At 39.8% G+C, this 18,024-nt stretch overlaps 2 protein-coding genes across 4 annotated transcripts in view; both read right to left on the reverse strand.

The window, feature by feature from the left end:
* eng (endoglin) overlaps window positions 1-7,523 on the reverse strand; it is a 60,482-nt gene extending 52,959 nt beyond the window's left edge. For both annotated transcript variants that reach the window (XM_054756277.1, XM_054756276.1), the window contains exons 1-2: window positions 7,361-7,523; window positions 6,812-6,933 (exon numbers count right to left, since the gene is read on the reverse strand). In XM_054756277.1, coding sequence (XP_054612252.1) covers window positions 6,812-6,860 — 49 coding nt within the window. In that variant the 5' untranslated portion in view covers window positions 6,861-6,933; window positions 7,361-7,523. The remainder of the gene's footprint in view (window positions 1-6,811; window positions 6,934-7,360) is intronic.
* Window positions 7,524-12,123: 4,600 nt separating this feature from the next.
* ak1 (adenylate kinase 1) lies at window positions 12,124-17,826 on the reverse strand. Of its 2 annotated transcripts, none has more exons than XM_054756278.1 (7): window positions 15,714-17,660; window positions 15,600-15,631; window positions 15,054-15,089; window positions 14,803-14,966; window positions 14,386-14,502; window positions 14,128-14,319; window positions 12,124-14,044 (listed from the first exon to the last, which is right to left on the reverse strand). In XM_054756278.1, coding segments are annotated over exons 1-7 (609 nt in total). In that variant the 5' UTR covers window positions 15,716-17,660; the 3' UTR covers window positions 12,124-13,978. The 2 variants fall into 2 exon arrangements, with proteins under 2 accessions (XP_054612253.1, XP_054612254.1); XM_054756279.1 differs by lacking the exon at window positions 15,714-17,660 and adding an exon at window positions 17,679-17,826 and having other exon boundaries at window positions 12,127-14,044.
* Window positions 17,827-18,024: the final 198 nt, after the last annotated feature.

An 18,024-nucleotide genomic window follows, 5' to 3' on the forward strand; every position in this document is an offset into this window, starting at 1 on the left:
CACTTATTTTTTTAATATTATGTTGCGTGCGTAGGTTTTCCTCGGGTAATCAATCAGTCTTCCTCCCACATCCCAAAAACATGCATGGTAGGTTGATTGGAGACTCTAGGTGTGAATGTGTTGTAGGTGTGAATGTGAGTGAGACTGGTTGGCTGGCACCTCAAGCCCCAAGTCAGCTGATAGGCTCCAGCTCACCTGTGACCCTAATGATGACAAGCGGTATAGAAAATTGATGGACAGATGGATTTTGTACATCAAAATACGATAGAATGTGTTTACCAGTATGTTTGTTATCTCTTGTTTGAAAATAATAATTTTTACGTCAATTGTTGTACAATTAAACAACATGCTATAAAGCAGTGTATAATAGCTGGTGCAATGTTGTTCACTGGATTGTAAACTAGCTCAGATGGTCAACAGCACCTCTGCTGGCTGCAACAAAGTAGTGCACTTTATTTTGCCCCCATTGCTTCAAGGCAGAGTTCATGGACAATTTATTCCACACAATCAATGGAATTCGCACTCATCGTACTTCGCCAAAAGGTTGCACGTAAGCGTTCTTTATTAGTGCAAAAATCACAATATGGTGCGTTTGTGCAGGGATTGGTCGTGATTAATCTGTCAAGCTAAATGAAAGCGCTAATCCTCCCCCGCATAACATGGTCCTCATTAATAAGTGTCCCGAGTGAAAGATTCAGTGAAATTATGATAAGATACATCTTTGATTAGAAATGAACCTAAATCCTCACTGACAGTTCTAACCCTTCATTTCAGCAAGGCATTGGTTGGTCAGATGACCTGTCAAGGTCTTGCACCTGAAAAGTTCCAATCCGAACATGCAGGTCCAGTGCATATCCTGTGATAGTGCCGAGATGGAGCCTTCTGGGGTTGCCGAGGGGCACAACGACCCAGAGAGATAAAGACGAATAATGCCATGTCTTATCTGCACAGACAGCAGGCATGTTGACATGGGCACAAGTGGTCGCCATGCTGACGAGGCGTTTATCTCAACGACGACTAATGAGCCATTCAGACCAACTGCGGAATAAGAGCACTGGGCCAGACATAGATGATGATGTGGAGGACTTGGCCTGCTTGGAATAAATAAAAAACAGTCTATTTGGAAAGCCAACAACATAGTTCAACAGGTGTACAAATCAGTGTAGAATCATGTGTGAGGTGGCAGACGACCTCAGGGGAGGCGCAGCAGCTTGAGAAAAGTAAAGAACCTGCTCAGCTAAGGCTAAATGAACTGTTTTCTAGTTCGTAAAGTGAGTGAGTACAGCAATCCATCATGCATGTCATCACATACGCTGAAGTTCAGCAGGAGTCGCAGGTTTGTTGCTTTTTCTTTGGCTTTTTTGCTATACAGAAAAGTAGAATGTAAGAAGAGAAGAATAATTACAGGTTACAAACTTAGTAACACAGGCCGTCACTGTTATCATTATTGTAAAGTTATGGTTGAGCATTTTATCATGTTTACATTTTTGCGATAAGTAGTTAACATCTTTTTATATTTGTACAACAAGTAAGAATGATGAGTGTACATGAGGCGCATCTGTGGCATAATCCCCTCTGCGTTTCGCCTCCATCACTTGTTATAAAAGTCAAGACCCAGTGTTTTATTGTTGTTATTTTTAGATTTCGTTAACAAAGGCATTACGATGGCACAGTTTCCATCCATCCATCCATTTTCTATACTGCTTGTTTTGTTGTTTTGAAAATGAATTGTCAGTTAATCCATTTTTATTTTTGAATGATTGTTCCAAACTCCTGTTTTAACCACAATGTCGTATTGCTGTCGTATCCACATGGACGTAGGTCTTCTCACAGTTGACTTCATGTCGTTCTTAAACAGAACAGTTGAGATTGGCTCAACGGCGCCTCTGCTGGTTGCAGCCAAGTAGCGCGCTCCATTTGGCCTCAGTTGCTTCAAGACGCGATTAATCAACAATTAAGTCCGCATAATCTACCAAATTCTTAACAATTATAATTATCATGCACATTCCTACTACCAATGGGGACATTTTATTGCATAAAAATCTAAAAATAATCAACAATGTTTTGAGTATTGAAATATAAAAAAGTTTCTTTGGCTTCAAGTGGTTGAAAAGTGGATAATTAGTCAAGAGTCAAGAGAGGAGACTAGCCTTAGAGAGCTCCTTGCAGTGCATTTGGAGTTCAAAACAGAGGAAAAGCGAGGAAGGCAGAAATGGATTGTTATTTGGGAGGGGCATAACAGAAGGAGAAAGAGATTGAAATCGGTCTGGGCCCAGCGACAAGTGGTCGCGTCTCCCTGCCTGCCTGCCTGCCACCCAGTCTGACGGCAAGCCGGGCTGGCTCACGACACTAAAACACGGGAAGTGAAGTGTTTTGACTCTCAACGCCACTTTTAAATTAACGTTGGGGCTTTTCGACGGCGTGACTTCTGAGAAAACTTTTGTCATCTCTTTCTCCCAGAATATCTCCTTTCAATTCCCAAGTGCTGCTCTCCATATAAGGCCTGTTTAAGTGCGAATAGCTTAATATCCTAACGAGTTATCAGTTGTAACTTGGACCCCCTACTTCCTTACTGTCTCCATGAATCACTGATGACGTTTGTTATCTCAGATAGTCTGGATGGTTGGCTAAGACCTATTTCCCTTTCCTTTTTTTTTTAAAGATCCATTTTAGACAACTCCTCCCTCGTTTCTCCAGGCGCTGGCTTATCCCCCTTTTGTACTTTTCCTCCAGCCCGTGGAGGGGGACTCCAGGGTGAGCAAATATTCCTCTCAGCAATTGAACCTGAAGTTTGTCCAAGGTTGATCCTCCTAATAAATAGTGCACTCAAATTTTACCAATTTTTACTAGCAGTCATCAGTCTGCTATAAAAGGAAGGTATTAAAAATAGCTTTATCGGGCGGTATCCTTGAAGCAGAGATGTCAAATGTGAGGGGCCACATCTGGTCCATAAATTAAGTCAAACCGGCCCGCAAGTTCTGTTCAAGCCCTGGGACCATCTAATAGATTCCTTAAAAAAAATGTCACAGCGCTCCAGTCATTACTTATTTGTTTATTTTTAGTAGGTCCTGAAAAACAGCTGAGAGTTATATAGAAAATCCTTGACTAGCGTTTTTGCAGTAAGTCCTGAAAAACCACAGAGCGTTCCTGCCATACAGAGCATCTTTGATTCACATTTTTGCGGTCCTTCCAAAAAACTGCACAGTACTCTGGCCATATGGTTCTCACTAGGTTTGGCTGCAGAACCCACCATCACCCCTCAATGATAAGTGGTGACCCAAATTGCGCGAATTTTTCAACTTAAACTTCTCATATAGCTTATATTTTAATGGACTGTTGTCAACTCAACGTGAGCTGCAACACTGAGACACTGTCTCTTTATAACACACTCTTCTCCAGCAGATATCTGCAGCTGTGTGTCATACGAATGGCACGTTAAGTCTCCAACTCCATGTCCTTCTTCTCTCACTCAAGCTTGACAAAGTTACCCAGAAACATGGCATGTACCTCACAGCGGCGTAGGAAGCGAATAACGCAGACAAGAAGGTGCCTTCACAGACATTTGGCCATTACATCGGTTTTTTTTTAACATCTCAACACAAAATGGACCTCAATCTGTAAAAAACAAACACAATGTATAACAAGTAGACATTAGTAAGGTAAACTGTCCATCCCTCAAATACCATTCTGTTCAAGCAAATAATCTCACAAAATGTAATTGTGACTAACATTACAAATAAAGGTTTGCAAAAACACCAAACAACTATGTGAAATGAAAACACGGTATTATAAAAATAAATATGGCAACTTTCAAAAAATAGAGTGTTCAAGTTTACAGAACTAGGGCCGCGCCCATACACTGTAGTGCGGGTCTTTCACCATGCAACTTCAAGATTCAAGATTCAAGATTCAAGATTCAAGAGTTTTATTCTGTCATCTTTAACACAGCAGCAGTTCAAGCACAAACGCTAATAAATCGCTAATAAATGATAATAATGCTAATAAATGCCCTTGTGAGCCTTTACTGCCATCTCATTGAGCGCTGGTGTGTGTGCTCGCTCACTTCCGCCTTTGTCACATTGATACAAGCCCCAAAATAGCTGTCCTCGGCTATGCCTGCCGGTAACTAGCAGCTTGTAACCCAAATTTTAGCATGCAGTTCAAAGTAAAAAATCAGCCGACAGACGGCTAGCATCTATCAAACACTCATCAGTCGGGACACTCGTATGCCAAAGTACCACTGTATAAATGACAATAAAAAATACCTGCAGTGCTCCAGTACCTTCTCTCTGGCATCTGAGACTCAACAACTCAGCTCAAAGCGACAGTAGACACAAATAACTTTGGTGTTCTCGAGAGAGACGTCCGCCAGGGCTTTGAAGCTAAACATATCATTTAAAATACCCTTTTCTTTGTCCCTTTCTGCTCCAGTAGTTGTCCCGCTTATGGCTCCACATCAACTGCCACACTGCTGCGTTTCCTCAAACTACGGTATGGCTGAGGGTCAAACAGGGCGTGTGCACTTCAATCGCACGTCAAAAAAAACAGTGGCGTTAAACAGAATTCCCGTTAACTCTTTATCAATGCGTTAACTTTGACAGCCCTACTTTATTCTAATACTTGTACTTTATTCTCGTAACATTTCTGCTCCTTTGAGACACAATATTTAAAATAAATATGGCACGTTTTCTCTAACCTACATTGCATATTACAGTATGTGTCTTATTTTGCACAAACAGTGTTTATTTGTGAAATGCATCCAGTGGCATCACAGTAAAAGATTAGATTACATTAGTTTGAGGGAAGAGCTGTTGCCTATAAAAGGTCTCGCAAACGAAGCGCTGGACAATATTGCTTTATCTGATGTCGTTAACAAAGCCAATTTCGAGCGTCTCTACTCCCAGCAGCCGCAAAAATGAAACCCAGTTAGAAGTTTTCTTTCCGGGGATGTTGAAACGACTTGACAGACTACTACTCGGGATAACAGAGACGTAGAAAGAAACTGAAATGATGACAGCAGCTACTTAAAATATGATTTTGTGGCTTGTATGCTAATGTGCCAAACCACCTGGGTGCACGTTGTGTTTCGTCATTTCGGATGAAAGTTAAAAAGGAACTATCAAGAACTTTCCACAATGGCATTGAAGATGTTGCACTTTTGCACACCTTTGATAAAAGACGACACAATTGAATGGAGGGCCATGTGCTTCCTTCAAGACCACATTAGCCACATTCCTCCTATAAGCTATATGAGGTTAATGCTGCAGGTTTATTGGACAAATACCTCTATATTGCCACGTCTAGCGCAGTCCGCTGAGGTCTTGTGGGGATGAAGCGATTCGTCATACAGCGAGAAGCTCTTCTTTTTTTTTTTTTTGTAACCTAATACCGATGGATGCCGGTCTTCAAGTGGGACTTCAAAGTTGGAACACCTTCTTGCTGGCCAAATTTTCGATTCGGGCGTCTTTCAAAAAAAAACTTCTCAACAAACAGAAACTTAGAGACAGATCGAAATAAAACGTGTGTGAGTGGTAAGTATTGTTGAACAGGATCAACCCTTCAGAAAACTGTAAAAAGTAAGAACATTTTGCTGCATGCTTCAAAGGGGAAAAAGCTGTGCCATCAGGTGGGCAATTTTTCAAAAATGGAAATGCCAACAGATGGCTTGCGTTAGTTTATGTTGAGATAAATGTGAGACAAAAATGGCAGGTTTCGATGGTTTGTTATTTGTCATTCGGAACAAACACCGGCTCTTTTTGTGTGGCTTTGCCATTATAGGCTAATTTAAGGAACAGAGAGGACAATTCTAAAATGTTTTTGCAATTCCTCTGACAAATTTCACCCATATTCATTTAAAACAAGCAAAATGGCTTGAAAATAAACAAATGAAAGGTACCAAATGTCACTCAAAGCAGGGGACGTCAACCTGGGTCTCAACCCAATGGGCATTTTGTCGCAACTCACTTTTATTTAATCATTTTTGAAATTATTATTTACACTCCTTGTTTAATTAGATTTATTTTTTATTATTTCTTTACAACTTTATTTAAGTCTTTTTTTATTTCTTCTTTTTTTTACACTTTTATGTAGGTAATTTTTATTGATTATGGTGATTACTTTAAATTTATGCTTACATTTATGTGTTTATTTCATCAAACCAAGTCAACCAAGCAAATGTATTTGTTTTTTTTTTAATCACCAATGTCCGCTTTTGAAACGTTAATCAAGAAGATGACTAAAATATTGCACAATTTTACGTTTAAAGGCAAAAACAAACAAGCCAGAACATTGGTTGTATATTACATAGTATAATGTCCACTTAGAATAGATCCACAACCCATTTTTGGGTCCTGCCCCACCAGTTAAGAACCACTGACTTATTTTTACACTTTTGTGACAATTAAGAATATTTAACAACGGGATGCATGGCAATGATTTATATTTTGGGGGGTTTTGGTTTAATCTTACTGCACAGTTACTAAAGATGTTATGATGGTGACAGTTTAACCTTGGAACAGATTATTTCAATTTCTATTCTTTTCTATGGGGGAATTCAGTCTTTATTGCTACTTCTACTGTATTATTATGGATTCATGCAGTGTCCACACTGGACCACTGATGAAGCTAGATTGCTGCAGGGAAGTGACACCAGAACACGCTGGACGGATGATGACCTGAGGGCGAGTTAGAAGGTTCTAGCACCCTTTCACCCCATTGTCGGGCTCAGAGGTTCACATGGTATTATTCTATAAAAACTTTTCAAAACTTCACAGAAGTTTTAGGGCCTTCAGCCAGTGGATTCAGGACTCACCAGAGACGATGACAAAAGCCAGGCAAAGAAGAAGAGCTGACGACTCCATGATGAACTTTCGGGTTTGGATGCTGGAGTGATGTCTACTAGAGAGTAATTCCAATCTGAGAGTGTGAAAAAGTCTGGGAAATCAACAAAATAGAAGTAATGAATTAAAACGGGCAGCTCGGAGGGGGTCGTGAGGCTAAAACACACCAATTACATAATGTAACGCCAAAAAAAAAGTTCCACAATCACCTGACATTTTCAACACAATCTACTGGCCACTTTCTGGCACTCTTTCAGGAAGCATGCTCCTTTTTTTCTTTAAATAAAATCACAATGCTTGGATCAGATAAGAAGTAGGAGACTGACCGTTCCCGTTAAGTGAACAAAAAGAAACTGATTTATTTCGCGTGGAGTGGAGATGTGGAGAAAGTGCCGATAAAGTTCAACTATTCGAAACAACGAGCCAAAGAGGGGGCTATGTATTGATGTAATAGGAAATAAACCAGCCGAAAAGAATGATTGTTAAAGTTGACAAAAGGTAGATGTTGAAGGGAAACCTACCTTTAAAAAACAAGTTGTTAAGTAAAAGGGCGCGAGAAGGTTTAGTCCACACACGGGCGAGGATGCGGCTTCATTCAGCGGTGCGACAGAGGAGGACTTCTCCCAACTTTGGACGCTCGGCGTCTGGGCGGTGCACTTGGACGTAACTACGCCCCCCCCCCCAAGAAAGACCACCAAGCCCCAGTAAGTCCGCTAGTAAAAGCTCGAATGCGTCTCTCACAATATGCAGTCGCCAAAACAAACAACAGAGTCCTTTAAACTAACTTATTTGACAGCGGAAGTGACAAGTTGTCTTTGTCGCCATTTTGCAACAGCCCAAAGTCACACATTTTAAGTACTAACGACTATTTTGCTAGAAACACATATTTCCCTACCAAGTGATGCCTTTAAAATGTACTTAAATGCCCCTGAAGTCTCATAGTTGATGTTTTGTTCACATTTTCAGACCTATGGTTGCTAAAAGACGGTGAGCATGATGCTAATGTTCATCACAGCCAATGAGTAGGACAACAATCAACTACTGTACTTGATTAGCATTTAGCATGAAGTTAATGACGTGTAATAAGTTACTTGATTACTATTTTGTGTGATACTAACACCAAGTAACAAAACTACTCAATAACCATGTATCATGAAGCTACTGACATGTAATAAACTACTTGACTACTGCATTTAGCATGATACACCTAATAAATCTACTTGATTAGCATGATACTATAAAAGTAATGGATACTATAAAACGACACATAATAAACTACTTGATTGGCGTTTTGCATTATGCTAAAAAATAAACTACTTGATTGGCATTTAGCATGATATTAAAGACATGTAATAAAACTAAATTAGCATTTAGTATGATATTAGCAACACTAATACACACAATGACTCGATTAGCATTTAGTATGAATCAAACGAACTACTTGATTGGCGTTTAGCATGATGCTAAAAACACAAACTACTTGATTAGCACTGAGCATGACACTAGAAAACGACTTGATTAGTATTTAGTATGATACTAACGACTGACGCTAACGACACATAAACTACTTCATTGGTATTTAACATTATACTAAAGACATGCAATAATACTATCTTAGCATTTAGCTTGATACTAACATGTAATTAACTACTTGATTAGCATTTAGCATGACATTACTAAAAGTTGATTACACTGCTTGATTAGCATTTAGCGCGATACTAACGACACATAATAAACGTCTCATTAACATTTAGCATAATGCTAACGACACATAATGAATTACTTGGTTAGCATTTATCATGATACTAACAATACTTAATAAAACTACTTGATTAGCTATAGCATGGTGCTTATTACACGTAATAAAACTACATGATTAGCACTAGCTTGATGCTTTCAACGTATTACGACTCGATTAGCATTTAGCATGGTAAATTTGATGTTCACCACATCCATTGTATAGCTTAAATGTAGAACCCGTGAAAGAAGTTTTTGATTAGCATTTAGCATGATGCTTACAAGGTCTGTGAACATTGTCATTGATCCAGGTCATTATATTCTCAAGGCAATGAATCAATCGCAACTGGACTGTTACTTTTGCCTCTCATCCGAGTAGGCTTCATCAGTTCATGCTCATAACTCGATAGGACAACTCCACTGAACGTGAACAATCGATTGAGTGCCAGGATTTTTGTCATGTCAGTTTAGTAGGTATGCATTCATACACAACCAGTAAGAGTGAACCGCATTCATTGATGAAGCTGTGGTTTAGAGCATCAAAATTCATTGTTTGATTGCCAACAGTGTGTTGTCAATGGACTTTGTGTTTGGGAGGATGACTACTGTGTGAGTGTGTCCAGTCCAGATAGGATGTTATGTCTACATTTGGACCCAGTCTATTTTTTTCTCACCAGTTGAAGACAAACGCTGTGTTTTTATTTTGTTTAAGGGGCCTAAATTCTCTAGTGAGAAATGTCGTAATAAAGCGTACCCTCAGGACATTTCTGGAAAATAGTGTCAAAGTGTGCATCCTCAAGTAGTTTGGGTTTGGGCAAGGGTGTTCAAACTTTTTTCACTGGGGGAACATACTGAAAAATGAAGGGATGCAAGGGCCACCTCAATATTTTGTAAAAACTGCAAGTGTATTATTATAATTATTATTATTATGAACTTCTTTCTTTTGCTTTTGTTATTTTTACTGTTGTTTTTTTCCAAATATTTCAACTTTCTTCTTAAATAATCTTTGTCAATTTTCATCTTGTAATATTATGACTCTATTCCGATAATATTATAACTTTTTCCCAACCCATTTTTCCAAAATTACAGCTTTATTTTGTTTTGTTTGTTTGTCATAATATCACGACTGAAAACATAACAGTTTTTTTATATATTACAACTCTATGCTATTAAAATGACATTATTTGTCCTCATATTACAAGTTTATCCTTGTAAAATTGCAACTTTTTTCTGCGTAGAAAACGAATATTTTTCTCTTAATATTTTGACTTTATTCTCATCAAATTACAGCAGTTTTTTTTCTATTTCTGCTGCTGCTGCTGTTGTTTTTAAATTTTCCAAATATTTAAACTTTCTTTTTGTAAAAGTTCCTCTCGTATTCATGAATATTTTGACTTTATTCTCATGACATAACTTTTTCCGCAATCAAATTTACCAAAAATTACAACTTTAGGTGTTATTTGTTTCTCATAATATTACGACTTCTAATGTCGTTTTATAATTAAGTCAAGAGTTTGGCTTCTCAAAACAATATGCGTTTAAAAGATTTACTTAACTGTCCCCAGCAACTAAGTGGAACTACGTTCTTCATCACAGAAATCTGACCAGAACTGCACTTAGGAGACCAAGTGGGGATAAAGTCGCTGTTATTGGACTACAATACTGATGGGGATGTCAGACAACTTCATGTCAAAAAATCCGAACCATCCCTTTAAAATGCAGACATTTTTTGACGTTTTCTTTAATTTCTTAAGGGTTACTCGAAACGACTTGCAAAAAAACCCCAAAAAAAACGTGGTTCAAGGTAGACGTGTTAAAATACAGCCATTTTTAGACATTTTCTTTCATTTCTTAAGAGATAGGCAAAATCAGCTTCCAAAAAACTTTATTTAACATCATTAGGCGTTTCCTTTCATTTCCTAAGGGATTGACTTCCAAAAACACTCCAAAGCATGCTCCAGAAAATACTAAAGCTGTTAGGATGTTTTCTAATAAGCTTGTAATCAAAGATGATTTGGATCCGCCTTAATTAAGGCGGAAGTCAGCGTTTAAATTGGATGTAACACTTAATCTCCTCCTGTGTTTAATAGACTAATCGGTTCAGTCAAAGACTACTTATGAGGTTTAGCACATGCTCAGTAGGCCAAACTGCGTTTTATTTCAGCCCTCGAGGCCCCCCAACCCCCTCCTCCGACACCCCACCCCGTATTTCAATAACAGGAAACAATCGACCATCATCTTTCATCGCAGCTTGACGTTGGTTCCCGCACGGTGCCGCCGGGTCTCTGTGGTACCGCCGAGCGTATGAGGAGCCAGCTGACTCGTTTCCTTATCGTCCTCCAAGGGAACATCTGACACGTAACCTCAGAAAGCTAAGAAATTATTATTATTGGCGCACAATTTCATAAGATTCAATCCCGAGAAGTTTCTGGCATTTTGAGAAAAGCAATGATGTCATGGAATCACATCAAAGCACTTCGATGGCTGTAAGGTCATCCTCTACACTGCCAGTTTGCAACCACTGGAGGGCGCTATTGCACGGTGTCTGGGGAATGCTATGACGTACTGTAGGCTTAAAATGATTTTCAGAAATCATATTGTGTTTAACAGCACCATGTAAATATATCCATTATTTTTACCTTTGTCAAGAGATGAAAATATTGTTATATATAAAAAATTATATATCTTTTAAATTATGACTATTATATTTAAAAAATAAAAAGATACAATTATATCAAGGTGGAAAATGTTGTTGCATTTAATTTTTTTTAATAATTCAAGACTATTATATGTTTTGAAAATTATTTTATATTAAAGTAAAATAATCTAATAAAGTAATCTAAGACGTTTAATTTTAATCACTTATGTATAGAAAATATATTTACATTTCTTATATCAAGGTGAAACATTATTTTTCAAGATTTAGGTCAATAAAAAAATAATTTACAATAAAATTAGGTGGATGAACTAAAATTGTTTATGCTGTGTCCAAGAAAATATCCATTATTTCTACAATAAGGTAGAACTTAGTTTTAAATCACCGGAAAAACGAATGAAAAGCTCCATTACTATCTTGTATTGTGTATCCTCACTGTCCAATGAAGAGCATGTATTTCATGTTTGTGATTTTACTTTTCAAGAAAATAGCTCCAAAAAAAATGTTAATTGGGTGGTTTGGCCTCCTTGGTAGTTTGACGTCCTGCACAAGGGAGAGCTAAAGGAGTGATTACCAAAGGCATTCCCAATTTAAAGTTTGTTCCTCAATTTCAGTCATAACTTGGATGTCCTCCATGCAGTGTGGTGTGCACGTGCTCCATTTCCACCTGCATTGTCTTTTGCAGCCATACGTGATTTATTGCACAGCCTCTTCTTTGTTTGCACTCCTTTTATTAGTGAAAGAGCGGCATTCCACACATTCAAGATGACTTTGTGAAAGTGCTTACGCGGACGCCTTTCCTTGTTGGGATGCATCCTGTTACGACTCCTACCCCTTCCCTCTCCTTGGAGGATAATCCGGATACCTGTTGAAGTGTGGAATGAACTGAGGGAAAATCTGTGCTAACACTCCTGGGGTCCGTCATCCTGTTGTGTCTCTCATGAAGAGCACTTCCTGTTTCCGAGTCATACGAGGTCTTGTCAAGTAATCTAAATATAAAGCCGGAAAGCCCAACAAGAGTCATCCACCATGCACTTGTGTCACATGTAGATAGGTTTTCTTTATTAGAATTCAGTATTCTTTGCACCTTTATGTACATCAGTGAATGTGTGCTTTGGAACAACATTCATGGAGGTAAAGCAGTGCTTGAGAAGCAAAATAAATATGCACATGATTCATATAATTGGCACAAAAACTAAATATATCAACCAATGGCTTTTGAAGGGCTGCTATATGCAGATTAGTCTTTGACCTTCATTTCTTTCAGTTGGATTTGAGGCACATGTTCTCTTTTGTTGATGGCCTGTGAGTGCGAAACGAGTTTATTACCTCTGCCAAAAGCAACTTTGGATGGATCATTCCAAATCTACGTTCTGCTTGTCTACTTATTAAAAGCTCAACAATGACTCAAGCAAGGGTTAAAGTGCGACTCCTCAAGTGTCTGCGGACTTAATTTCTTACGGACTATGCAAAAACAGCTTTTGAAACTCTGAAGTGTTTGCTGACTTTTCATTCAGGTTGCTTACATGTGTGAAACTTGCAAGCATTTTCCTTAATTACTTACGGATTATGCAAAAATAATCTCCCAAAACCGAACTTTTTAGAGTTGCATACTTTTGTGAAACTTACAAAGCATTTTTAGACAGTTTTCATCAATTTCTTTTGGGTTACGCTAAAACGGGGGTGGGGAACCTATGGCTGGGGAGCCAGATGTGGCGACTGCATCTGGCTCTTAGACATTATCACAATAAAATGATTTTTTTGGGGGGGGGTTCTTTTTAAAGTAAAACATTACAGAAATCGCGGTGTTAAAAATAAAGTTCAAAATATAAAACTTTCATATGCATTTTAATCCATCCATCCATTCTCTACTGCAATGCAAGTGGCCACAGTCAATGGCAGCTGTCCTTGCAATATTTTTACTGGATGATAGGGTCATTGAGAGGTCAACAAGTAAACTTCCCTCCTTTAATCTAATAGTCAGCCAGCTAATTCTGCAGAGCCAACTGTTTTGATGACGAAGATGGCGAAAAGAATAAAAGATACAGAGTACGGTGCAAAACCATTCAGCACCAGAAGTCGCAGTAATCGTGAGAAGTATTTTACAGTATTATTTATAACAACGTTATTAGAAAGAATACTTATTACAGTATATTCTACAATTGTTGGTCTTGCTTTAAAATGCACACGTTTAGTTGTATTAAATGTTAAAAAACATTACATGGCTCTCACAGAAATACATTTTAAAACGTGTCGTTCATGGCTCTCTTCACCAAAAAGGTTCCCGACCCCCGTTTCCAAAAAACTTCAATCACTTGCGAGCAGTTTTATAAAATGTCCTTATTTTCATAAAAATGAAAAACAACTTGCAAAAAAAAAAACCTGTGGATCCCAAAGTGCTTGTTTACTTTGTATTAGGGTAGTTTAGTTCAAATTCCAATCATTTATAGACGTTTTCTTTCATTGCTTGATTACACACAAATGACTTCCAACAAACTTTTGGTCAAAGTGTAAATCTAATGATGTAAAGTTAGCAAACCCGTCATTTGTGTTGCTTTAGTACTTTTTTTCATTTTTAGAGTTTTCTTTTCATCTTTCTATGGATGATTGCAGTATTGTAAGACCGTTCGGTTTTGGCGCAGGTCTGTGTTCGACTGAGTGGCGTTCTAGTTGTTCACTTTCTCCACAGGACTTTAGTGAAGCTGGGAAATACCCTGAAACTCAACCCTGCTGTTCTCAGTGTGTATTACAGTGCATCAATAGCCTTGGAGACCTGGCTGAAGACCTCCTCCACGGGAAGCTCAGAGTCGACCTGGGCGGGGCAAGAAGACAATGATGACATCACAACGTTTCATGAGGACGAGGAGGTGGAGTTAGTTGCGAGTTTGCGCTCACCTTTCTGACAATGCCGCATTTCTCGTAGAAAGCAATGACGGGCTCAGTGGCCTTGTAGTAAAGGTCCAGGCGCTTCTTGATGGTCTCCTCGTTGTCGTCCGAGCGGCCGCTTGTCTCGCCACGTTTCAGAAGCCTCTTGACCATGGTCTCGCTTTTGGCGTCCACGTACAACAGCAGGCAAGGTTTGCCGATCTGTGGATGCAAAGAGGTCACTAAATGTGGTGTACAACCACAGTGTGTCCCAAAACATGCACTTACCTTCTTCTCGAACTCCTCGCCCTGCTTCACCTCACGGGGGTAACCGTCAATGAGGAAGCCCTTGGAGACGTCCGCTTTGGCAATCATGGCGTCCTTAATCATGTCCAAGACAGTGTCCTGAACATACAAACTGACAGTTTGACCCAAATTATCCGGAAAAATACACCACCCCAACCTTTAGAGGCCAAACAGCCGTTGTGCAAGAATTCATCATGTGAGCATCAACGGGATAAACTCCATGTTTAGCTTTTTCTTTGGTTAAGTGACATAGGGGGCAAAATTGTTCTGTCCCCCAGTTGGGGCATGACAGAAATTAATTGAGAACCAAGAGTTGAATTCACATTATTAGGCTGCAAAATGCATCTAAAATGATGTGTTTTGTATGTGTTTCATTAGTTTGGAGCGTAATCATCTTACCAGGGGCACCAGCTCTCCCCTCTGCATGATGGCCTGAAGCTGCTTGCCCCTCTCGGAGCCGGAGCTCACCTCGGCGCGGAGCAGATCCCCAGACGACAGGTGGGTGTAGCCGTACTTGGCGACGACCCTCTCACACTGGGTGCCCTTACCGGAACCGGGACCACCTGGAAGAAAGTTTTTATTTTTTTCAAAAATCCTTTTCGCTGTAGGTTTAGTGTTAAATACTTAATAGAATTTGTGGTTATACTCACCGACCACAAAGATAATTTTAGCATCTCTTATCTTGTCTAGTAATAGACAAAAAGAAGAGTTAGAACAAATTGCGATCAAAGACAAAAAAATGGTTGTTACAAACCCTGTCGTGAGGTGGTGTCCTTAGAAGTGCATGAATTTCCCATGGCTGGTTTTAACTGTTTGCCATTGTGTTGGCTTGCGCTATTACTACAACTACAGTGTGACCATGGCAACACGCAGGTCAAACTAGTCACGATGCTATTTTAAAAAACCATGACAAGTGCAGTAATCTTAGCTATATTCTACATTAAGGTGAGTATATAGCTGAGTGAATTTAATCTAATATTGTGAAATAAATGTAAAGGCTCCCCTCTGCTGCAATCTTAAAAACGACCAAAAGATGGAGGCAGAGTTCAAATGAACGAACAGTCCTCCATGCGCCAACAACCCAACTCTTTAAAGCAAATAACGCGTGAACACGTTATAAAACCCACATTTTCGTATGAAAGTGCCATAAACCCACATTTTAGCAAGGTGTCACTTGCTAAAGGCCTGTTACGTACCTGCCATTGTGTTGCGTTCACGGTATCCTTTCCTTCAAAGACAAAATGGACGAAAATGTGTTATTTATCGCATCATCTGAAGTCTTGTGAGTAAAACATTGGTGGGTGTCTTACATTTATATAGACAGGAACAATCTATTTTAGTAGCAGACAGTCCACCATTGGTTTCCCGTTGACTGTATATCTTTTGTATTCCAGACTTACGTATGAGGAAGGTGGAGGAACTAGTTAAACAAGTCCAATCCTGACCAACCAATGCGCGTGTGAGAAGCCCATTAATTTATTTATTAACATTAAATGTATGAAATAATAGTTGAAATTCAAAATTTGCTAGCTAGCTAGGTAACAGTTTAAACAAAAGCCACTTGTGACGTCATACGCCGCCTCTCAACGTCGACGTCATTTGGTAGGTATGGCACGAGGTCCAAGACAATCTTTATATTCCAAACATAACGTTTATTTTTTTAACTAAAAAGTAAACACAATAAGTGTGTTATTGTGGTTGTAGTTTGCAGTGTTGTTCATGGCTGCTGGTGTAGTTTAAGGTGTCCATTTTTATGCCCGTTGACCCCAGGGCACTCTTGAAAAGGTCACCAGCAGCTGAGTCAGCAGGGAGCCTATTTGTGAATGTGACCTATTATGGAGTTCAAGCTCTACTGTCGTACAATGGCAATTTCAGTCAGCACCAAAAAATGTAAATATACATAAAACAGAACAAAATAGTGCACATTTTATTATCAGCATGCTTAAGGTGTCAGCACATGACACCTCGCCCACCTCATAATGTCTTATTACTATTTTTTAACCCTGCTAAAAAAAGCCCCTGCAGCTGTCAAGTGAAAGGGATAATGTGCCCAAAGAGTGAGGCGTCCCTGGCTATGAAGGCAAAGTGCCGCATTCTGCTCGTGCATAAGCCTGTTACTATGGACTAGCCCTTTAAGGGGAGAATGGAGGACCCCTTTTGACGTCAGCGCAGTGGGTGATGTTTTTGAAAAGGAGATCAAGTCAGAGCATGCAGCCTGAATTCCTAAACACTGGCAGGAATCGATAAAGCTGCTGCTGTTAATGAGCATTAGTGAGATGTTTGCATTAGACTAGAGCTACAATGGACTAATGGATTGATCGCACAGGAGAGATGACTGGAGCACAATGAGTTCTGCATGTTTATGTAATGCATCGACATTACTGTAGATGAGACAGCTCTACCATAACAAGACATGACACTTCCATAGCATAACTTGTTTTTTAGTGCCAGCTGACATTAGAATGCTGCACTGGTTGTTTATCTACAGCCAAACAAACATCATGGCATAAAGTTGAAGTCAACCCTGCCTTCATTCTCTTGACTGGACCGTCTTTCTCAAAGTCAGTCAAGCCTGCCTTCTCTCTGACATAAAAATGAAGTAAATCTAGCCTTTACTGCCACCAGCTTAATTCAACCTTGCCTTCTTTCTCCTGACAACGCCTCTTTTCTATAACCAAAACTGAAGGCAGTCTGCTTTCAGCCGCCACTCTATTAGAGTTCCAGTCCACCCAGCCTTCTTTCTACTTTCTCTCTGTGACATAAAGTTGAAGTCAGTTCTGCCTTCACCGCTGTTATGTGACACAGGGTTAAATTCCTCCCTACCTTTCTCATCCCTGCACATTGACAGACAACTCTGACAGAAGTTGAAGTTAACCCTGCATTCTCCTTTCTCATACCTGCACCTTCTCTCTACGGCATAAAGTTGAAGTCAATTCTGCCTCCTCTACGACATTACAATGAAGTCAGTGCTGCCTTCACTGCCACTCCGTGACTCAGAGTTCAAGTCCACCCTGTCTCATTTCTCCTTGACAGCACTGCCATCTTCTTGTGCTTGTCATGGAAGTCAACCATGCCTTTACGTTCCTCCCACCTGCATCTTCTGTGACAGATGACGCACACCCTGCCTTCTTGTTTATCCTCACTGAGACATATCAACCCAGCCTTATTTCTCACCCTGCACCTCCCCTCTATGACAACGATGAAGTCACCCCCTCTTTGCCTTCACTTCCTCTATATCCTCCATCCCGCAGCCTTCCATTCTCCTCCATACTGACCTGTCTGTCCTGCTTCTGCAGATTCCCAGTGCAAGGGGCTGACTGCCGTCCCTCGGTTATCCCCACGAGCGAGAGTTGTGCACGGTTCCTGCTGAACGGCAGCCCTCCCTCCCCCACACTATGCCTTTTTATAGCCTGGCTGAGCCTGCGACGTCTGCGCTGCATTCTGGGTAAGAGGGCGCCAGAGCAGAAAAGGAAGGGGAGGGGGAGGAGGAAGGATTGAAATGAGAGAGGGGATGGCTAAAAGTGGCAGCAGTCTTTGGGAGTATTTAGTTAGACAATCTACACCTACACTTGAGATAATTGGGGGTGTACTAAGGTTACGGGGTTGAACATTAGAGGTCTT

The sequence above is a fragment of the Dunckerocampus dactyliophorus genome, chromosome 17, assembly GCF_027744805.1.
Source record: "Dunckerocampus dactyliophorus isolate RoL2022-P2 chromosome 17, RoL_Ddac_1.1, whole genome shotgun sequence".
In the NCBI taxonomy this organism is placed as follows: domain Eukaryota; kingdom Metazoa; phylum Chordata; class Actinopteri; order Syngnathiformes; family Syngnathidae; genus Dunckerocampus; species Dunckerocampus dactyliophorus.